Raw genomic sequence first — 19,335 nt, forward strand, 5'->3', positions numbered from 1 at the left:
ACTGGCCAAAACTCCCTGTGGATGGGAAGTGAAGTAGCCATAGCTTTTCAGATGAGAACAAGAGTCCCTTCTCCAGCCCCCAACACTTGCACAAAGCCTGTTGACTGAAGGTTTTGGACAGGGGTCATGGATTTGGCTCTATACAAGGAATGAGAAAGGAAGCAAGGGAGTTCGTCCTAATTAATGAGACTGATTGTAACAGAACATATTGTAATAAATAAGTTGACAAGGATAGCATTAAAATGATCAGCTGTTCCTATTCCTTAGTGTTTCCCAACATTCAAAAAGCATATTTATTAAGTCTTTTTCTTTCTCTACAGCATGGCTGTGGAAATTATGTACGTGTGATACAGACCTTCAATCGCACCCATCTGTACGTCTGTGGGAGTGGAGCATTCAGCCCAGTATGCACATACCTCAATAGAGGGCGCAGGTCTGAGGTAAGTGTTTTCATTCATTGTTCCCATGCTCTCTGTGGTGGATATTTTTAGTGCTGGGCAAATACATTTATCCAAAGAGGATGAGTCTGGAAACTGGGCTTGGAGATCTCATGAGGTTACTTTGTCCAGTCAGGCTACAAATAGCACAAGGACAGCCATTCTCCTGGTTTTCTGACACTTCTGTTTCCAGTCCCAGCTCCTACCAGAGAGCATGGCATGCATAAAAATAGAAAATGGTTTGATAGCATTAGCCTCACTTCAGACTTTGGGTCAGAAAAAGCTCACTTCAGACTTTGGGCTAAGGTTTGGCTAGTTCTCATTTTATCTGAACTGGTTCATTCATTCCTAATTTATCGTCCAAAACTGGGAGAAATCTTTGGAAATAAATAGCAGTAGAAGAAAACTCAATAAGGTCCTTCACTTATTCCCCAGTCCTGCAAGCATTTATCCATGGGAGTAGTATTGTTAAGTTCAATAGGACTACTCCTGTAGGCCAAGTACTCACAGGTGTCAGCGTTTGCAGGATGAGGACCTACAATCCTGAACGTCCAATCTCTATTTGGGTAGAACTCCCAATGAAGCCTCATTGACAAGAAAAGTTGTGCCTGAATAGATGCTGCAAGGTTGGGTCATCGATTATTAGGGTGAGGGCCTCAGTTGGTGTAAATCAGCTTATTTCCATTGATGGCTCCAATTGAGGTATGCTGATTTAATTCCTAAGAACCACTGAAGCAACTTAGTTTACATATGGTAACAGAGAATTCAACAATTAAAGGGTTAAGTATCACAGTAACTTTCTAAAGTCTTCTTGTGACAAGTCTAATTGTTCTGTAAAGTTTACCACCCATCTACCATTTTAAAAAGATTCCCCTCCACACACCTGTGGGTTTTTTTTCCCTTCCAGGCAGCACAATTTGTGCTACTAAGTACTACTTGTCCTCCTACATTTTAAATCATAAAACATTTTCTCCTTCCCACATACTGCACTGTCATGGAATAATAGCTAGCCAAAGCGCTTCTTGTAAAGAGCAGCCTCTTAGTACATTACCTGAGTTAGTTTGCCTGCTTTCATTTCATTGTATTGGCTAAACATGTAAAAGCCCAGATGTTTCATAAATGCATTTTCCAGACTTCATGATTTGAAAATGAAATTTTTGTTTCTATACAAATGTAGTAAGCAATAAATGGAGTAGGGAGAAGGAAAAAGGAAAGTTCTTATCTGAGTCCTGGCACTTTGGTAGAGTTTGGGTCAGACTGACTCTTACAGGCACAGGAAGTAGCAGTATGTCTTGCTGCACATGGAGAAACAGCTGTGCTGCAGGGGAAGGGCAGACACTGCTAGTTGAGTTCTGCCAGGGGAAGGCAGCTGTAAATGTCTGCTTCTGCTTCTATAGAAGTCCATGTGGGTTTGACCACTGATTTCAAAGGGAGAGGACAGGGTTCGAAATTCTCAACCCTCAAGTACAGACTATGGAGGTGCTACAAATCAGTGCATCTCCTGGAAGACCTTGCCCCATCCTTCCATGGAATGGTCCCAAGCAATTTGGGGGAGCATTGGCTGGCTCCAGGCTCCCAAGTAGACTGTGCAGACTGAATCACTGTACTTCCACTCCTAGAAGACTGCCTGCCATTGGGGCTTAGGAGCCTGGGTTCAACAGCACAGAACCGCTGGGAATGAATCTCTGGAAAGAATGGATCTCTCTACAGTAGAAATCTACTCTTCTGCTCTCAACTAGTTAGGAACTCTCAGTCGTACCATCCTGGTGACATTCATTCTAATTTAATTTTATCAGGAAATTAATTTTAAAATTGAAAGTGATCCCATCTGTAGAATAAACAATATGATATCTTTTAAAACGTATGTAGCAGTTATACCAAGCACTACAGAAATATTGAATCTGATGATTTCTTTGTTGTCAGAAATGTGATTTCACTTTAAATAACACATGAGGCTTCAAGATGATGCAAGATGTTAAAATTCTGAAGTTAAAAATACAGATACACGTCTTGGAGAGTAGAGTTGGCTTCACTTAGCTTGTCTCTGTAGCTGCATGCCTATGAACTATTGATTAAATAAACTGCTGTCTCAGACGTCTGGAGTCTGTCAGACACTTGACTAGGCATTGCACTCTCATTGCTGGTAGTGTACAGGCCAACAATAGCAAAGCACTTTAAAGAGTACAGATTTAAATTCAAGTATTTCCCTCTGCAAATGCCTAATTAGGAGAGCTGAGTGAAAAATTATGCGTGCTGATGGGACTATTGAGAAGTTGTGTTTCCTTTGCTTTTGCAAAAACCATGATTTCACCTCAAATTTGTCACTGTTTTCCACAAACAAATGGTTGTTTTTGCAGGTGTAAAATTGCTATTTTAAACAGGCACATCTATTTCTGCTGCAAACACTCCCTGGAAACCATAAAACACCACCCAGCATGACAGCACCATAGCCTAGCACTCATGGGAGCCAGGTCTCAGGTTTTGGTTAGTACATGATTGCAATAAGAGGGCATCATGTTCCCAGCTAGCGAGCCCTCACTGGGGAGGCAGCATTTGGCCATCTCTGGTTAAATTGTATTTCCCTGTCGCAGTTTATGAAAACACTTCTTTGCTTTCCTTTCTCATCCTGTGCCTTGATACACTGGCCAAAGGAAAATGTTCTTCGCAGAGCTGAATGCCCCTCTTGCTATCATAAAATGTAGACTTGTGTTAAACTCTCCCTGCAAGAACAGGTGAGGAAAAGGCTAATCATTTGCAGAATGCGATTACTGTGAACTTAACCAAGTGTTATTCTAATATCAGAGTGGGTGCAAGTAGAAGCAAATGTTATGGCTGTGTGGATTTATGATGGGCTAAGAAAAAATAACTTAACACATTTGAAAAATATATGTGTTCCTGGGGCTTCTGGCAAATTGCCAGTGCAATGCTTGGGCATTTTGGAGTAGTGTACAGTAAGCATAAAATAGTAATATACATTAGTATCAAACTACATATTCATTAAGAAAACAGAGAACATAGACAGACTTATACTTAGATTTGAAACTTTGTTTACAAGATCTGTCTAATGACTATAGTGATGGGATACATAGATAAGATTCCATAGCATTAGATGAGATAGATAGATAGATAGTAATGGAATTTGGGAACTTGCAGCTTTTAGTGAACATTTAAACTCTGTCTCAAGTTAGTAGAGACCAAATTTATTACTCTCAGATGGTTGTTTAGTGGCCTGTGTGGCATCTAGGTGCCATCATGCTTGGTCTTATTAGGGAAGGAGTAAGTAATGAGTTGGTGCTTATTTCATAGATAGACTTTAAGGTCAGAAGGGACCAATATGGTCATCTAGTCTGACCTCCCGCATGATGCAGGCCACAAAAGCTGACCCACCCACAACAGAATCTTCCAGCCTGCGACCCCTGCCCTATGCTGCGGAGGAAGGCGAAAAACCTCCAGGGCCTCTGCCAATCTACCCTGGAGGAAAATTCCTTCCCGACCCCAAGCTTGCTCTTGTCAAGCTGTCTTACAATGGCTCAACAGCATGAGTACCAACTTCAGGGCAGACTGTTAAAAAGCAGGGTATCAACCCCATATTGGTTGTGAGTTCTATACTTAGATTTTGCCAACACATTATCAAGTGTGAACTCATCAGGCACTATATTAGCTTGAACATGGAGTCACAGATAATCCCCTTGGGTACTCTGATCTATCTTGCCACCCAGATAAGCTTACCTTTGTGATAGACAGTCACTTACACCAAAGATCACAGCAATATTCTGGTTACTCCCAGTCCCAAAGGACCAGTCACTTACCCCGGGTCAATTGCACCTTAGATCTCACACCAAAGACAACACTGGTAGCCAATCCTATAATAAACTATCTAAAGATGTATTAACTAGGAAAAAAAAATAAAAGAGTTGTTTACAAAGTTAAAGCAGGTAAACACATACACACACCAAAGAATTCCTGTCTTAAGTTTCAGAGGGCAATAGAAGCTTCTATGTCCTTTAGGGCTAACCCAGGCAAAGCACTGGGGATCTTTTGTATATACTTAGGCCTTGGCTACACTTGCAAGTTACAGCGCTGTAAAGCCTCCCCCAGCGCTGTAACTCACTCCCCGTCCACACTGGCAGGGCACTTACAGCGCTGTATCTCCCTGGGTACACCGCTGCAGGTACTCCACCTCCCCGAGAGGAATAACAGCTGCAGCGGAGTGGCTACGACTCACGGGTGTGAGTGTAAACGGCTTGCAGCGCTGCACTAATCACCTTGTCAAGTGGCCAATCCTCTCCATTGTTGTGACCGGCTGCAGGAATGCGGAAGTGCCGGTTTCAAAGCTCGTACCACAGAGAAAAGTAAACAGATTGCAGCTTGCTTTGAGTGAGTGAATGAATGAGCAGGGGGCCGGGAGTTCGGAACTTGCAAAATAGAGAGATGACATGCTCCAAAAAGCACTCTCTCTCCCCCCACACTCCCTGTCACAATCCACCCCACGCCCCCCGTTTTGAAAAGCACGTTGCAGCCACATGAATGCTGGGATAGCTGCCCATAATGCACCGCTCCCAACACAGCTGCAAATGTTACAAGTGTGGCCACACCACTGCGCTGGCAGCTGTCAGTGTGGACAGACTGCAGCGCTTTTCCCTACTCAGCTGCACGAAGACAGGTTTACCTTACAGCGCTGTACAGCTGCAAGTGTAGCCAAGGCCTCAGTAATCCTTGCCACTCAGAGTCTAAGCAGCATAAAAAATACCATTTTTCCTCCTTAGGTCTTTTTATCCCTTCCCCACTTCTCTTTGAGTTGCAAATTCAGCCACTGGGAGGAATTCAGTTGTGTGTCTCCTCTTTCTAGCAGGTGGGGGAGCAATCAACAAAGTCTTTTGTCCTCTGATGTTCCTCAATGGTTTGTCTGGTGTCTATGGGCCTTCTTTTGTTGGGCAACTGTTGTGCTGCTTCCTCCCTCCCCAGGCTGCAGGAACACGGAGCGTGCTCCTGTTGGGAGCCACTGCCTCCTTGTGTGTGTTTAATGTGCCCCCCCAAAAGCAGTCAAATTAAAATTCCTGCTCACGCCCCTGCAGAGCAAACACTTGAATGTTACCTTATAAGATGGGATACAGATGGGATAAGTGAGATTATGGAATGCTTGTAAATTGCTGCCTGTGTTAAAGTCTGAACACTAAGTACATTTTTATAACTCTAATACATATTTAACAGTACTCACACACAGGTGAGCCAAACTGGTTCCAGCTATGTATTTGTCAGTGTTCAGCTGAAACCTAGGGGCCTTGGCATGAGCTGGCACCTGGTCTGCCAGCATCACATGACTCATTCCAGTTTCTACTGGATTGGCATCCACATCACAAAAACTTCATTCTGATTGGCTTTCTTATGAGTATTTGTGAATTACCTGTTTCTGGTTGGGACAGAAATAGCCTAAAATCCGAATTGGCCCTGTCAACACTGGTCCTCCACTTGTGAGGTAACTCCCTTCTCTTCATGTGTCATCATATAATGCCTGCATCTGTAATTTTCACTCCATGCATCTGAAGAAGTGAGGTTTTTACCCATGAAAGCTTATGCACAGATAAATCTGTTAGTCTTTAAGGTGCCACCGGACTCCTTGTTGTTTTTGTGGATACAGACTAACACGGCTACTCCCTGATATTTAAAATCCTTTCTTATCCTTGCAATTCTTTTTCTGGTACTGGCTGGAGTCAGTAAATTAAGAGGGACACCAAGATCGGGTGGGAAAGCAAGTTAACCAAAGATTGCTTCTGTTCAAGGAACAGGTAAAGGTCCAGATTGCTTCTTCTTAACCTAAACACCTCACCCATTTTTGAATTGTAGTGTTGTGCATGACCTATACCATCTAAACAAGATTGCTCAATCTTCTAACAGGAGCAAGAGAACTAGTCCTACACTTGCTTTTGTTATCTATAAGGCACCTACCACCATAGTGTCTGAGCAATGAGTGTAGTCCAAGAGACAATGCTCTGAAGAAAATGTGTGTGCTTTAGGAATTATTTTGGAAGCGGGGTAAGGAGACAGGCCCCGATTTTTAAAGCTGTTTAGGTGTCGTTGCACTCAGTGTTGCAATGTCTAACTGATTTAGGAGCCTAAGTCTCATTTTCAAAAGAGATTTAGTCACTTAGAAGTCTAAATGCCATTGTCTGTTGATGGAATTTAGATTCTTAAGTGCCTAAATCCCTTTTGAAAATGAGGATTTAGACTTCTAAATCAGTTAGGCATTGCGACACTGAGCACAGCAACGTCTGAACAGGTGTAAAAATCTAGCCCTTATGATTTATAATATGACAAGCTGACAATTGAAAAGAGAGGCTTGCATTCTTGTGTATTATTACTAGAGTAGTTTATTTCAAGTGCTTTAGGCTAGGCCCCTGATATAAATACCACCATGAATTCATCAAGTAATTCATAGGTAATTTCAGGACTATAGAAAAAATGTCTGCAGATGTTATTGCTGACATATAAGCTGGGTGGACCACAGACAGAGCAGCTCAGCTAAACTCGGAGGACACTTCCTACATCTGAGAGTGTATTGCATTTGTAATTACAGTGAAAATAATTGGGTACACGTGAGAAGATAATGAAAACTCAGCATAAGACAGTGTTATTGTAAGTAGTAAAGCAAAAACCCACACCAGTGCTGACTATTCTTATTGTCGATAACAACACAGGAAAAAAGGCTCCTCTGACTTTATTTTCATTTTCTAAGATTTCTAAACATCAGCAGTGACATGCATGTCTATATTACAGGAGCAAGTCTTCATGATCGACTCCAAGTGTGAATCGGGGAAGGGGCGCTGCTCTTTCAACCCTAATGTGAACACAGTATCTGTTATGATCAGTAAGTAAAATAACCAAAGATCCTGGAGGCTTAAATCATTATTACTGAGCCGAGTGTGAAATGATGGGGTGTCATAAACAAATGGAGCACAGAGCACAGCCCGTGAAAAGGAAACCATTGTGTTCATACTGCTTGTCAGACGTCTTTTGAAGGTCTGCATGGAGCTAAGCATGGATGTGTGAAGGAAATGCAGAAGGAAGCAGCAACGAGGGAGGGAGGACTAGAGAGCAAGAGATTGTCCCCTTTTCATCTTTCACATTTTCCCAGGGTTAGCTACAACTTTTAAACATCTTAACCATTTTTTTTATGTTTAAACACTTTTTGACTTCATTCATCATGGCCAGTTCTTGTGTCTCATTGCCATGTAGTTAGGGAAGCAAAACCTGCTGGAGTCTTTCGAGTTATTCTGCATTTCATATTTGTTGTCTCTGCTATTGAGGCCACCAGCTACTGCCAGGCTCTTTGCTCTGCAACAGGCGTTTTTACCTACCCCTCTCTCATCCCCACTGTATCACTGACTATAAATTTAGCAACTCACTTCCATATGAAAGGGCAGAGAGTGTGACAGCTGGTTCCCTTGACATCTCACTGTAGGTTGTCTGGCAGAGTGTTCAGTGAGAGTGAAACCTTGGCACACAGGGCAAGCACAATGCCTGTGCCCCACTTCAGTGCCACCTAAGCTCTTTGTTGAGATTTAAGTGGGGTATAGGCCTGGGGTAGCCCTTTGCACAGGGGTGAATGTCACCTTGAAAGAGAACAAAAGGACAGCTCACAAATTCCACCTGGATAAAACAACATATCCTCACTTCAACGTGCCTGATCTCCAATGGTCTATGGGCTGGAAAAAAAGCCAGCATATTAAGGGCCAGATTTTCCCTTTGCCTTGCACCTGTGCCAGTGCAAAGTGGGTGTAAAACACTACAGGCCTAATTCTGGTTTACACTAAGACCATTTTACACTCTGATGGCATTATAAAGAGCCTTCAAGTGGATGCAAATGTGTATGGCCTTAATGCAAAAGGAGAATCAGGCCCTATCGCTTTGATTTAGCAGCGTTTTATCCTCACTTGCACTGGCTTTGCATTAGTGAAAAAGATCACAGCAGGCACAGGGAAAGGGGTCATCAGACCCTCAGATCTCCCAGATTGCAGCAAGATATGCTATAGCCTTAACTCTGGGTTTAGTCAGTCCATAATGAGCTCCTCACTGGCTTTCACAGCAAGGAATGAAAAGAATTTACTTTGGATGGCAGGGCTTAGGTGATTAATTTAAACGTTGCCCTGAATTCATTAAGCATGCTCAATCGATGGTTGTGTTTGCCCTCTCCTTAGTCACCGTCTGCAGTACATTCTTAGGACTATGCTAGCAGCCGGGCTGGAGCAGCAGCTGCCTGCACAGACAATGCTACAACCACTGGAGCCACATGTGCTCTTGAATGTGCAATGTAGACATACATTTTGCCATTTAGATTTGCAGCGTGTTCAGAGACTACTGATACCAAAGCCTTGCATTTTGAATCTGTATCTAATCCCTGATCTCTGAGGGCCCATCTTTGCTGCCCCGCAGTTTTGATTGCAGGGGTGTGAATAACAACGCACACCAAAGTGCTATGCTGTAACTCCCCTGTGTGGAGCTATGGGTGTGAACTAATAGGTTCCTAGTTGGTATTAATGTCGGACTACATAAATGTGAACTGGGAGTCTTTGAGTTGGTGCCTGCAGAATCCACACGGGGGAGTTCCAGGACAGCACTTTGGTGTGCACAGCTATTCACACCTAGGATAGACATAACCTAAATTAGCAACCCAAACATAGTATGTTTTAGCCAAGGGAAAGAGCAGGAGTTGCACAGATTTCTCAAACTTACTTAGGATTTTGTTAAACAAAGAGAAGAATTCTGTTGACCTCTGTGTACAGTATGTTGAGTTTCATAGCAACTGCACACAATATAGCAAGACATTTAGCCCTGGGTTTTCACGGTACTACCGTGTGGTGTCTTAGCCATTCAGCTCCCATTGGAGTCAATGAGAGGTACACAGTGGAAGTGCCGGGCATTCAACTGAAAGAGTAGGGCTCCAGGGACAGGTCCTTTGTCCTCTCCTCAAAACTCTATCAAAGACAAGGAACTGAACAGAATCATCTCAGCATCTTACCTTCAAAAATATAAAGTTCCAAGGCCGCCTGGCATGGTAGGGAGCAGAGATGCGAGCAGAAGGGGATTCCAATCTGCATGGAAGAAGGGAAAGTGTCACTTCTCTAGCATGATACTCTACCTCTTTAAATGATTGGCTGCATTTCCAGCTTACCTCATCAATGATCTGTGTGCAGCATGTAAAGGAATTTGATCAAAGTCAGTTATAGCCTAGTCCACACATAAACGCCATTTATGCTTTTCACATTCTTAAATGAGTTACTGCCATCAAAGAATAGAGACTTTCTTTTTTCATCCTGGGGTTTATGAATGCCCATTAAAGTCTTCTTTTCTACGATGCTGTACAGACAGTAAGACAAAGGCTTGTCTCCTTTGGACACATGGGAGTTTTCTTCATTTTAGTAGAAGTTACTTTATCTGCTTTAATCTCCCAGTTATGTGACTGAGCAGGCCCGATATCTAGTTAATCTCCAAAGCACTATTTCTCCCTATCCAGTTTATTGCACCCAATGCAGCATGTCTGATTACCTGCCCTATGGGCAGGTGGCATATGTGTGCATTGGGTGCAAGGAGCTCCTTGCCCTCAGAGACTGTGTACAGAGACCGTGAATTATTTGGGTTACACAATGTACAGCGCTCACACTTTAAAAAGTTTCTTCTTTTTTAAAAGATTCAACCAATTGGAGAACTGTACTACTACTAAGGGAGGAGTAGAGAGCTTGTGTAACTAGGAAGCCAAAGACAGAGCTGGGAATTGAACCCAGAGCTCCTGAGACCTAGATAAGTGCCTTAATCACAAGACCTTCTTTCCTCCCTCCTCTTCAACCGACGAATGCCACTGGAACTAGTAAAGTATAATGACATAATCGTTTTATAGTGTGGTCCCTGTTTCGTGTCCATTTCTGGCATCGCCTTCCACCTATGCAACACAGAACACAAGCTTGAAATACAACAGGAAAAGTGAATGGCCCCATAGAGGAAAACACCACATGACAAACAAATTAGAAGGTAGGAGAAATTCACCATTCTACAAAAACAGTTTAGAAGCAAAGCTATGAAAAATGTATCTTTGGGCAGGCAAGGAATAATTAACATGCACACCCCCTTTCCGCAACCAATGCTCTGAGGTATTTACAAGAGCAGACCTACATCAGTTCAACAATTCCCCCAGTAACAAAGAGAAACAGTGTGAATTGGTTACCCTGCAAAGACAAACTGTTGTGCGGAATTTAAGCATTAAACCAAAAGGAAGTGGAGCTGACAGATATCATTTGATACCTGATTAGACTAGTAGGCTCTAGGAATGCTTAAGACATAACTAATAAAGCTGGTATGCAATAGGATTAAGAATTCCATAGCCCCATTCCAGCCTTTCTATTTTTTTCCAGGAATGAACGTGAGAGCTCTGTGAGAGCCATAGGCATGATCCATTGCAGGCAATCTATTTAACAAGAGGAATAAGACACCAGATGGTTCTGGGGGAAATCACGTTGATGTAGAGATTCATAATAAGTCGCTATTGATCTAACAGCACTACATATAGATATAAATAGTGGAACAAACCACATTGTGTAAACTCCTCTCTACTCTCCTTGTTGTTACCCCTGCGCAATGGATTCCCTCATACATTGAACCTCAGCTAAAGGAAAGACATGTAGGCGACACAATGCCTGCACTACCTACTGTCTAATCAGTAGGGATCTGGTTCATGACCTAGCAAGCAATGGAAAAAAAAACCCTCCAGAGTTTTCATCTCTCAAAGGTGAATGGGTATTTCTTATTGTTGAACAATCAAAAAATTAAAAGAAGCCTCAATTGCTTCAATATTTGTGGCTCTTGCCAGCTTGACCACACACACTCACGGCAGCCCAGTCATTTGGGTGAAAACATTGAAGAACCTAGCTGTCTGGGAGTTCGTTCAGCCGCTGCTCCCAGCATGGAAGTTAAAAATTATTTTAGCTACTGTGTTGTACTCTGGGGTTGCCTTGCCATTAGCCAGTGGAAATATATATATATAGATCTATATCTAGATCTATATATACACTGACATATAGGCTGAATTTTCAGAGTCCTGCGCAGGGAATTTAGGTACCTAATCCTATTAAAGTAAACTAGAGTTGCATGTCTAATTTCCTTCACACTACATTGAAATTTACTCTGACTCTAGTATATAATACGGGTATTTGTTGCTTCACTTTAAACTGAGCCAGGTTCATAGCATCCTCATCCAGTTTCTGCAATACAGAATCGTGCTTGAGTCCGAAGTCAGCCTTGAAAACAGTAGCAACTCCGTTGACTTCAATTGGAGCTATGCCAATTTCCACTTGCAAATACTGGCCCAGTATTTTTGGCTACTTCCATAACACAGAAGCTTTTTCAAGTACTTTTTAAAAAATTGAATTTGATTCCTTTTTATACTATTACCCTGTCTGTGCATTGATGTTTAGCAATGTAAGTTCAGTCACTAAGCTGTATTTCAAATGAAAGGTTCACTACACATGTGGTTAGCTGCTATATTTAATCATGCAGTTCCCTAAAGTTCTTAGCAACATCTGATGCTTCCTCCTTAGGCTAGATGATTGCTCCATGATTCAGAGGAAACTCCACTCCCACCGGACTGATATTTCTATGTAGTGACTGCTATGCAAATAAAGAACTGGCACTGTCTGAAACAAAAATAGGTCACTAGAAATGGATTTCCCAAAAAGCCAAGATAGACACATTCATGTTTTTTTCCCCCTTTTCCTTTTCTACCTTTCTATAGATGAAGAGCTGTTTTCAGGAATGTACATAGATTTCATGGGGACCGATGCAGCAATTTTTCGCAGTTTAACCAAACGGAATGCAGTGAGAACTGACCAACACAATTCTAAGTGGCTGAGTGGTAAGACGATTGCTTCATTAAAGCTTTTGATATGTGACTAAGAGAAAGGTTGTTTTCAACAAAGAGTTCTTTATTTCCCATTCTAAAATGAATCTACTAAGGGAAAATGTGGGCAAGAAATAGGAATTAAAACATGCCACAGACAATGCACTCTGTATGATGAATAGGAATTCTACACGACATGGGAATTGCCGTACTGGAGGAGACCCCTGGTTCATCTACTCCAGTACGCTGTGCCTGAAGTGGCTAAAACTAGCTACTGCAGAGGAAAGGACCTGTTATAGACAGATGTGGGATAATCTGCCTCCCAGGGAAGTTTCTTCTTAACCCCTAATTATTTGAGATCGTCTGACATAGGAAAATTTGATTCTAATTATTTACATTTAATTTTCAACTGTAGTAAATTTAAATAACTGATTAACTATGTGATTGTCATAAAATGGCACAATGAGGAAAAGTCACCTCTGTGCAATGGTGAGGTACAAGGGGTGAAATCCTGGCTTCATTGAAATCAATGGGAAAACTCCCACTGACTTCAGTGGGGCCAGAATCCCACCCATGTCTTATACGCTATGCTTTATTTTATTCTTAAAACAGCTACACTTTATGCCCATGCTTATTTTTAAGCAAATAAATAGTCCCATTGATTTCACTGTGTTAAAGTTAATCATATACAATAGGTTTTGTGCTGGCCCTCTGCAAAGTGGTGGATTTCACCCAATAGGAATAGGCCAAATTTATCATTCTGATTTGAAGATTTGCATTTATTGCTGCCAAGCCTGCTGAGGTACATTAATGGAAACCAATCTGGTCTTTCTACCTCATGCAATTTTACAGGGCAAATCCTAACAAATCTATTCTTTTTATTCATAATTAATGTGATAGCACATGTTATCACACTTGCACTTTTTGTAACAGAATAAATGAAATATGTCAAAAGAGGGGAAACTCTATCTGTTTTCTAAAATTTGCCTTTAGTTGTCTTCATTCTCTTAAGCTTGCCTACTCTCCTAAAAGTATCTTAGAAAATGGACTGCACAGAAAATACATTGCTAGAAAACCTACATAATGCAGTTGCTTGGAAAAGGTGACTGACACACACAATGTATTTCCATGTTCCTCCTGAGCTAGCATCATGAAATGTGACATATTTATTGATAATGGGTTGAAGAGTACAGAAGATATCCAAAATTGAAAATGTGACCTTTCCATCAGAGGTCACCAAAAAGTCAAAAGTGGTTTGCATTGGATATCAACCAATCAAATGGCATGAATAATAGGAAGTAAGTGACCTCCAGACTGGAGAATATAGGTCATTTGAGGTCTCCAATGCTATTCATTAGATTTTAGCCAAGAAAATTGCCAAAGGAAAGCAAGTGTACCACAGGCTGCAACACTGATAGCTGTGACTACCTAAAAGTAGTTTGCAGTGATATTATGATACACAAACAATTTGACACTAGCTCGCTGCAGTCCTCTATCTCTGTGCTCATTCAGACTGTAGGACATATTTATTTCAATATGTTCACCATATTCTAATATGAATACCTTTGAGGGAACTTCACTCCTCAAGCATTCTCACATCCTCAAAGTCTCCCTTGCTTTGGTTTTCAGTAGCCTTACCACAACCTTTACCCTCTGATTGAATAGGTTTGAAAAGTAATTTGTTCATTTTCTCCCTAACAGTTTTTCAGATCATTGTTTCTCTTCTCAAATTTTTTTCCTCAAAGAGTCTTCTCTAGCTTGCTCACTGATTCTTCTCCTGCAAGGCTTTCAATCTCTGTAGTAAACTAGCACTGCTGTTTCTGCTTCAGACTTGCTTTTTTGAAAACTGGGACAAATCTGCTCTAGTATTAACTTGAGTCCTGAAAACACTGACACTAGTGCTTAACTTTACACGTGAGTAGGGCCAAGCCCTAGCACAACTGGACAGCAGCAGCAGATGCATTCTGTGGAGGTACCTGGAGAGATCAGTAGCTGTCAAGAGTTGCTTATATTGACACATTGTTTGCTCTGTATCTGTCTCTTTTCAGAGCCTATTTTTGTGGATGTTCATCTCATCCCAGACGGCACAGACCCTAATGATGCCAAAGTGTACTTCTTCTTCAAAGAGAGGCTTACAGACAACAGTGGCAGCACCAAACAGATTCATTCAATGATTGCTAGAATATGCCCAGTAAGAATCATTTTTTGTTCAATTTTCAGGGGCTGATTTGCTGGCTTGATTGAATAATCAAAATGAATCCATTGCATTAAAACTATTTAAAAGCCTTTAATTCCAATTACAAGCAAATTTCCTGTTCCTGCTTCCATCTCCATAATTAAGAAGAAAGGCTGTTGAGTACACAGCCAAGCCCTGACCTGGTTAGATATATCTGGAATATATCTGTAATTTTAGTAGGAATATTAGCACTTGATGAATCTGTGCACCTTGGTGTCTGGTGCAGTGTAGTTAATAACATTGACTTCCTGAGCTTTCTTTTCTTTCCATAATTCAGATGTGAGCTTTACTGAATCACAGACGTACCAAATCTCCCACAAGAAATTCAATGTAAAGGCATTTGAAAACATTGTTTTTATTCTTAAAACAATTACACTTTATGCACGTGTTTAATTTAAGCACATGAATAGTCCCATTGATTTCAGTGGATCAAAGTTAAGCATGTGCATATGTCCATGCAGAATCAGGGCCTTAGTTATTGCCTGTATTTCCCTTTTTCTGTAACCAGAGTCAATTTTGCTTGCAGTGTGATTGAAGCAGCTATCTCTTTCTCTGAGGTTATGGATGCATGTAAAATTAAAACTGTAAAATGCTCTATTTTTCTGATAAGCTCTTTATCCATTACCTAGGGACAAAACTGGAGATCAAGTTTGAAGGTCTCCCCTCTCCCACTCCCAGTTAATATGGGTTTTGTATTCATTGAGATTTGTGATGTGGCTGTGCAGGGGAATGGTTGTGCGCTTTGGTTTTTGCTCCGTTCCTGTTCTGGCAGTTCAATATGACATATGTCCTAGTCTTATAATATTGCTATTTTTTTGTATTTTTGGTTAGGTGCCCAATGGCCTCTGGGTATTTTTCAATAAGACATTAAACATTATTAGGATGTTATTGTTGTTGTTATTGTTATAATAAAGTCCAGATTGCTTCTAAAATCTGGACCTGATTGTGCTTATATTGAAGTCAATGGCAAACTCCTATAGATTCCAAAGGGAACAAGAGCTGATCCTTCATGTTGATAGTAATCTACTGTAACAACCGCAATAAGGAGTGAACATTGCTACAAGCCTCCTTGTGTCAGCCTGACTTGCCATGAGCTCTGCTAACTTTAGGTCAGTTAAGGAGACCTATTCTAATAGCATTTTTGGTAGCACGAAAGTTAATGCCCAAGCCTCTTGAGCCTGCTGGTCCAGCTGCAAACAAAGTATGGACAGGCGGCTGAAAAGGCTTTATTCCAGTTTAAAATGAGAGGTCACTTTCCCCCTTCATAGCTGGGCAAAACTCCTCTTACACATGCACATGAAAGGCAGAATAAAACTAGAGCTGGTCAAAAATTTAACATCGTTTTGATGAGTTTTCACAAAACATATTCCCATTTTTGGCATGGTTTAAATAGAACAAAATTGGTTATTTAGGTCTTATGAATTGAGCCTTCCAGGTCACTTGCCCTCAGATAACAAATACCTGAATAGTACATTAATGAGATTTTGTCCGAATCTGGCATCATAAAGTTTTACCAGTTATTTCATCTTATGTGCACATTTCTATTAATGCCTCTATTAAAGCAGCACTTTAATCTTAGTTCTGTTAACTAAAATAGTCCATCTTTAGAGGCCCTGTCAATGAGAAAGGTCAGGGGGACAGAGACTAAGGGGTGGGGGACAGAGACTAAGGGGTGAACTTTGCTGTAAACATTTTTTTCGGATTCCACCTAAAATTTTCCTAAGATATTTCACTGTGATCCTAACTCTATACAGCAAACACATTTTTAAATGATTTTTATAGAAAAATGATTAAAAGCCTGATTTTCAAAGGCTAGACATGCAAAAGTGTCATGCTTGTGCACCCACTTTAGGCTTGCAAATACCAATTGTGCTTACCAGTAATAGACACAAATGTGCAAAATTGAAGCCATTTAAACTGTTGAAAACTAGTCTCTTAATGGTAGTATAAATGTTACTTGTTAGTGTTTTGTGATGTTTATTTAAGTTCTAAATAGTGCCACTTACAATATGATTTAACTAATTAGTTAGCATTTTTCACCATGGCAAGAGCTGGGTTAAATATATGTTTTCATACTTTATTGGTACTTTTGCCTACGTTTCTTATAATCACAGCTAGCATTAAACACATTGTTTACTGTCCGTTTGGCTGACAAACAGGAGTCTCCAGGTAACTGTTGCACAGCCTCAGAAAAGTTGTAAGATCTGCTCTATCTATTATGTCCACTGGAGGATGAGAGAGGAAATCTGAATGAATCTGATTGGAGTGGCATTTGGTGTTTTGTTGAAAAGATTCTCATGGACAAACATAGGTAATATAGGAATTACCATAATGGATAAGACCCAGAGTCCATCTAGTCCTGTGTCTTGTTTCTGACTGGAGTCCATGCCAGAGGCTTCAGAAGAAGGTTCAAAAAACTTTGCGTTAGGCAGATATGAGATCATCTGCCCTCTACATCAGTGGTTCTCAAAGCCGGTTCGCCGCTTGTTCAGGGAAAGCCCCTGGCAGGCTGGGCCGGTTTGTTTACCTGCCACGTCCACAGGTTCGACCGATCACGGCTCCCACTGGCCGCGGTTCGCCGCTCCAGGCCAATGGGGCTGCAGGAAGGGCGGCCAGCACATCCCTCGGCCCGCACCGCTTCCTGCAGCCCCCATTGGCCTGGAGCGGCGAACCGCGGCCAGTGGGAGCCGCGATCGGCCCAACCTGTGGACAAGGCAGGTAAACAAACTGGCCTGGCCTGCCAGGGGCTTTCTCCGAACAAGCGGCGGACCGGCTTTGAGAACCACTGCTCTACATGAGTTCTTCTCCTGTCATCCCCTATAGTTAGAGATTGTTCTAAACCCTGAAGCCTGAGGTCTTATGTAAATCCATGGTACGCCCACATCTTGAATACTGCGTACAGATGTGGTCTCCTCATCTCAAAAAAGATATACTGGCATTAGAAAAAGTTCAGAAAAGGGCAACTAAAATGATTAGGAGTTTGGAACGGGTCCCATATGAGGAGAGATTAAGGAGGCTACGACTTTTCAGCTTGGAAAAGAGGAGACTAAGGAGGGATATGATAGAGGTATATAAAATCATGAGTGGTGTGGAGAAAGTGAATAAGGACTAGTTATTTACTTGTTCCCATAATATAAGAACTAGGGGCCACCAAAGGAAATTAATGGGCACCAGGTTTAAAACAAATAAAAGGAAGTTCTTCTTCACACAGCACACAGTCAACCTGTGGAACTCCTTGCCTGAGGCGGTTGTGAAGGCTAGGACTATAAAAAGGCTTAAAAGAGAACTAGATAAATTCATGGAGGTTAAGTCCATTAATGGCTATTAGCCAGGATGGGTAAGGAATGGTGTCCCTAGCCTCTGTTTGTCAGAGGGTGGAGATGGATGGCAGGAGAGAGATCACTTCATCATTACCTGTTAGGTTCACTCCCTCTGGGGCATTGGCCACTGTTGGTAGACAGGATACTGAGCTGGATGGACCTTTGGTCTGACCCAGTATGGCCATTCTTATGTTCTTACGTTTTTATGTCTAACATCACAAGCTTGTAAAGTTAACACTGTTGTTGTTTGATGGGGGGAGGGATAGCTCAGTGGTTTGCGCATTGGCCTGCTAAACCCAGGATTGTGAGTTCAGTCCTTGGGGGGGCCATTTAGGGATCTGGGGCAAAAAATCTGTCTGGGGATTGGTCCTGGTTTGAGCAGGAGGTTAGACTAGATGACCTCCTGAGGTCCCTTCCAACCCTGATATTCTATGATACTCCCATGAGGCCATTTGATAGAGTGGAACTTCAATCTGCCTTTGTTTGCTCAAGATAGTCCTCAATTTCAACATTCATAATTGGGTCTGTGTTTTCCCAGATTTGGCGGTGTTTGGGAGAGGGGTTTGTTTCATGCCTATCTCTGTTTATTGTCTTTAATATAAACAAGGTATTTGCTAGATGATGGATCATAATAACCCAAGAAAAGATTGCAGGGATTAAGTAAGATTTTAGTTTTGCTTTGTTATACTTTTGTCAAATTCATTTTGCTTTTCAGAATGATACTGGTGGACAGCGTAGTCTTGTAAACAAGTGGACAACATTCTTGAAAGCAAGACTTGTGTGCTCAGTAATGGACGAGGATGGAACGGAGACATACTTTGATGAATTAGGTATAGCAGTGTAGTCTTTATGAAGTATCATCTATATCATGTTATCTCTGTATCTGTGAGTATTTGAAAATCTTAACTTCAAATGAGAAAAGATATACCTGTGCTTAAGCCACAGATACTGGGAGTTAAGGACATCTGAATTTGATTCCCAGTTCTGCAACAAAATTCCTATGTCACCTTGGATAAGTCACTAAGTGTGAAATCTTGGCCCCATTTAAGTCTATGCCAAAAATCATATTGACTTCAATAGTGCCAAGATTTCATTATAAATTTCTTTGCCTCATCATCCTAATCTCTGAAGCAGAAATAATAATGCTTGACTATGCACTGGAGTAGTAAGAGGCTAAATTAATGTTTGCAAAACACATGGAGAGCATCTGATGAAAGGAGAGATGTAAATGCAAAATATAATTGTTGCTGTTCCTACTGTTTATGCTCATGGTTAAGATTTGCTTATAGTATTTTAAACTGTTTTTAGTATCAGTGTATCAGTTTTTATGTACCACTAATGTCCTTTTGATGACAAGACAGGTGCTCCTTTGGGTCACTTGGTAGAAGTCTCTTTGGAAGCAGAAGTTGTTGTTGATAATGATGAGGATACTAAATACTATTACTACTAAGTATAATT

General features: G+C 41.3%; 1 protein-coding gene across 2 annotated transcripts in view; it reads left to right on the forward strand.

The window, feature by feature from the left end:
• SEMA3C (semaphorin 3C) overlaps positions 1-19,335 on the forward strand; it is a 156,133-nt gene that overhangs the window by 98,151 nt on the left and 38,647 nt on the right. Inside the window, exons 3-8 of one of the 2 annotated variants that reach the window (XM_065397399.1) lie at positions 321-440; positions 919-928; positions 7,219-7,302; positions 12,217-12,336; positions 14,370-14,512; positions 18,593-18,707. In XM_065397399.1, coding sequence (XP_065253471.1) covers positions 321-440; positions 919-928; positions 7,219-7,302; positions 12,217-12,336; positions 14,370-14,512; positions 18,593-18,707 — 592 coding nt within the window. Of the gene's footprint in view, positions 1-320; positions 441-918; positions 929-7,211; positions 7,303-12,216; positions 12,337-14,369; positions 14,513-18,592; positions 18,708-19,335 lie in introns of both variants that reach the window. The other variant, XM_065422929.1, reaches the window with a different exon arrangement.

This window comes from Emys orbicularis, chromosome 1 (assembly GCF_028017835.1).
Source record: "Emys orbicularis isolate rEmyOrb1 chromosome 1, rEmyOrb1.hap1, whole genome shotgun sequence".
NCBI lineage: Eukaryota > Metazoa > Chordata > Testudines > Emydidae > Emys > Emys orbicularis.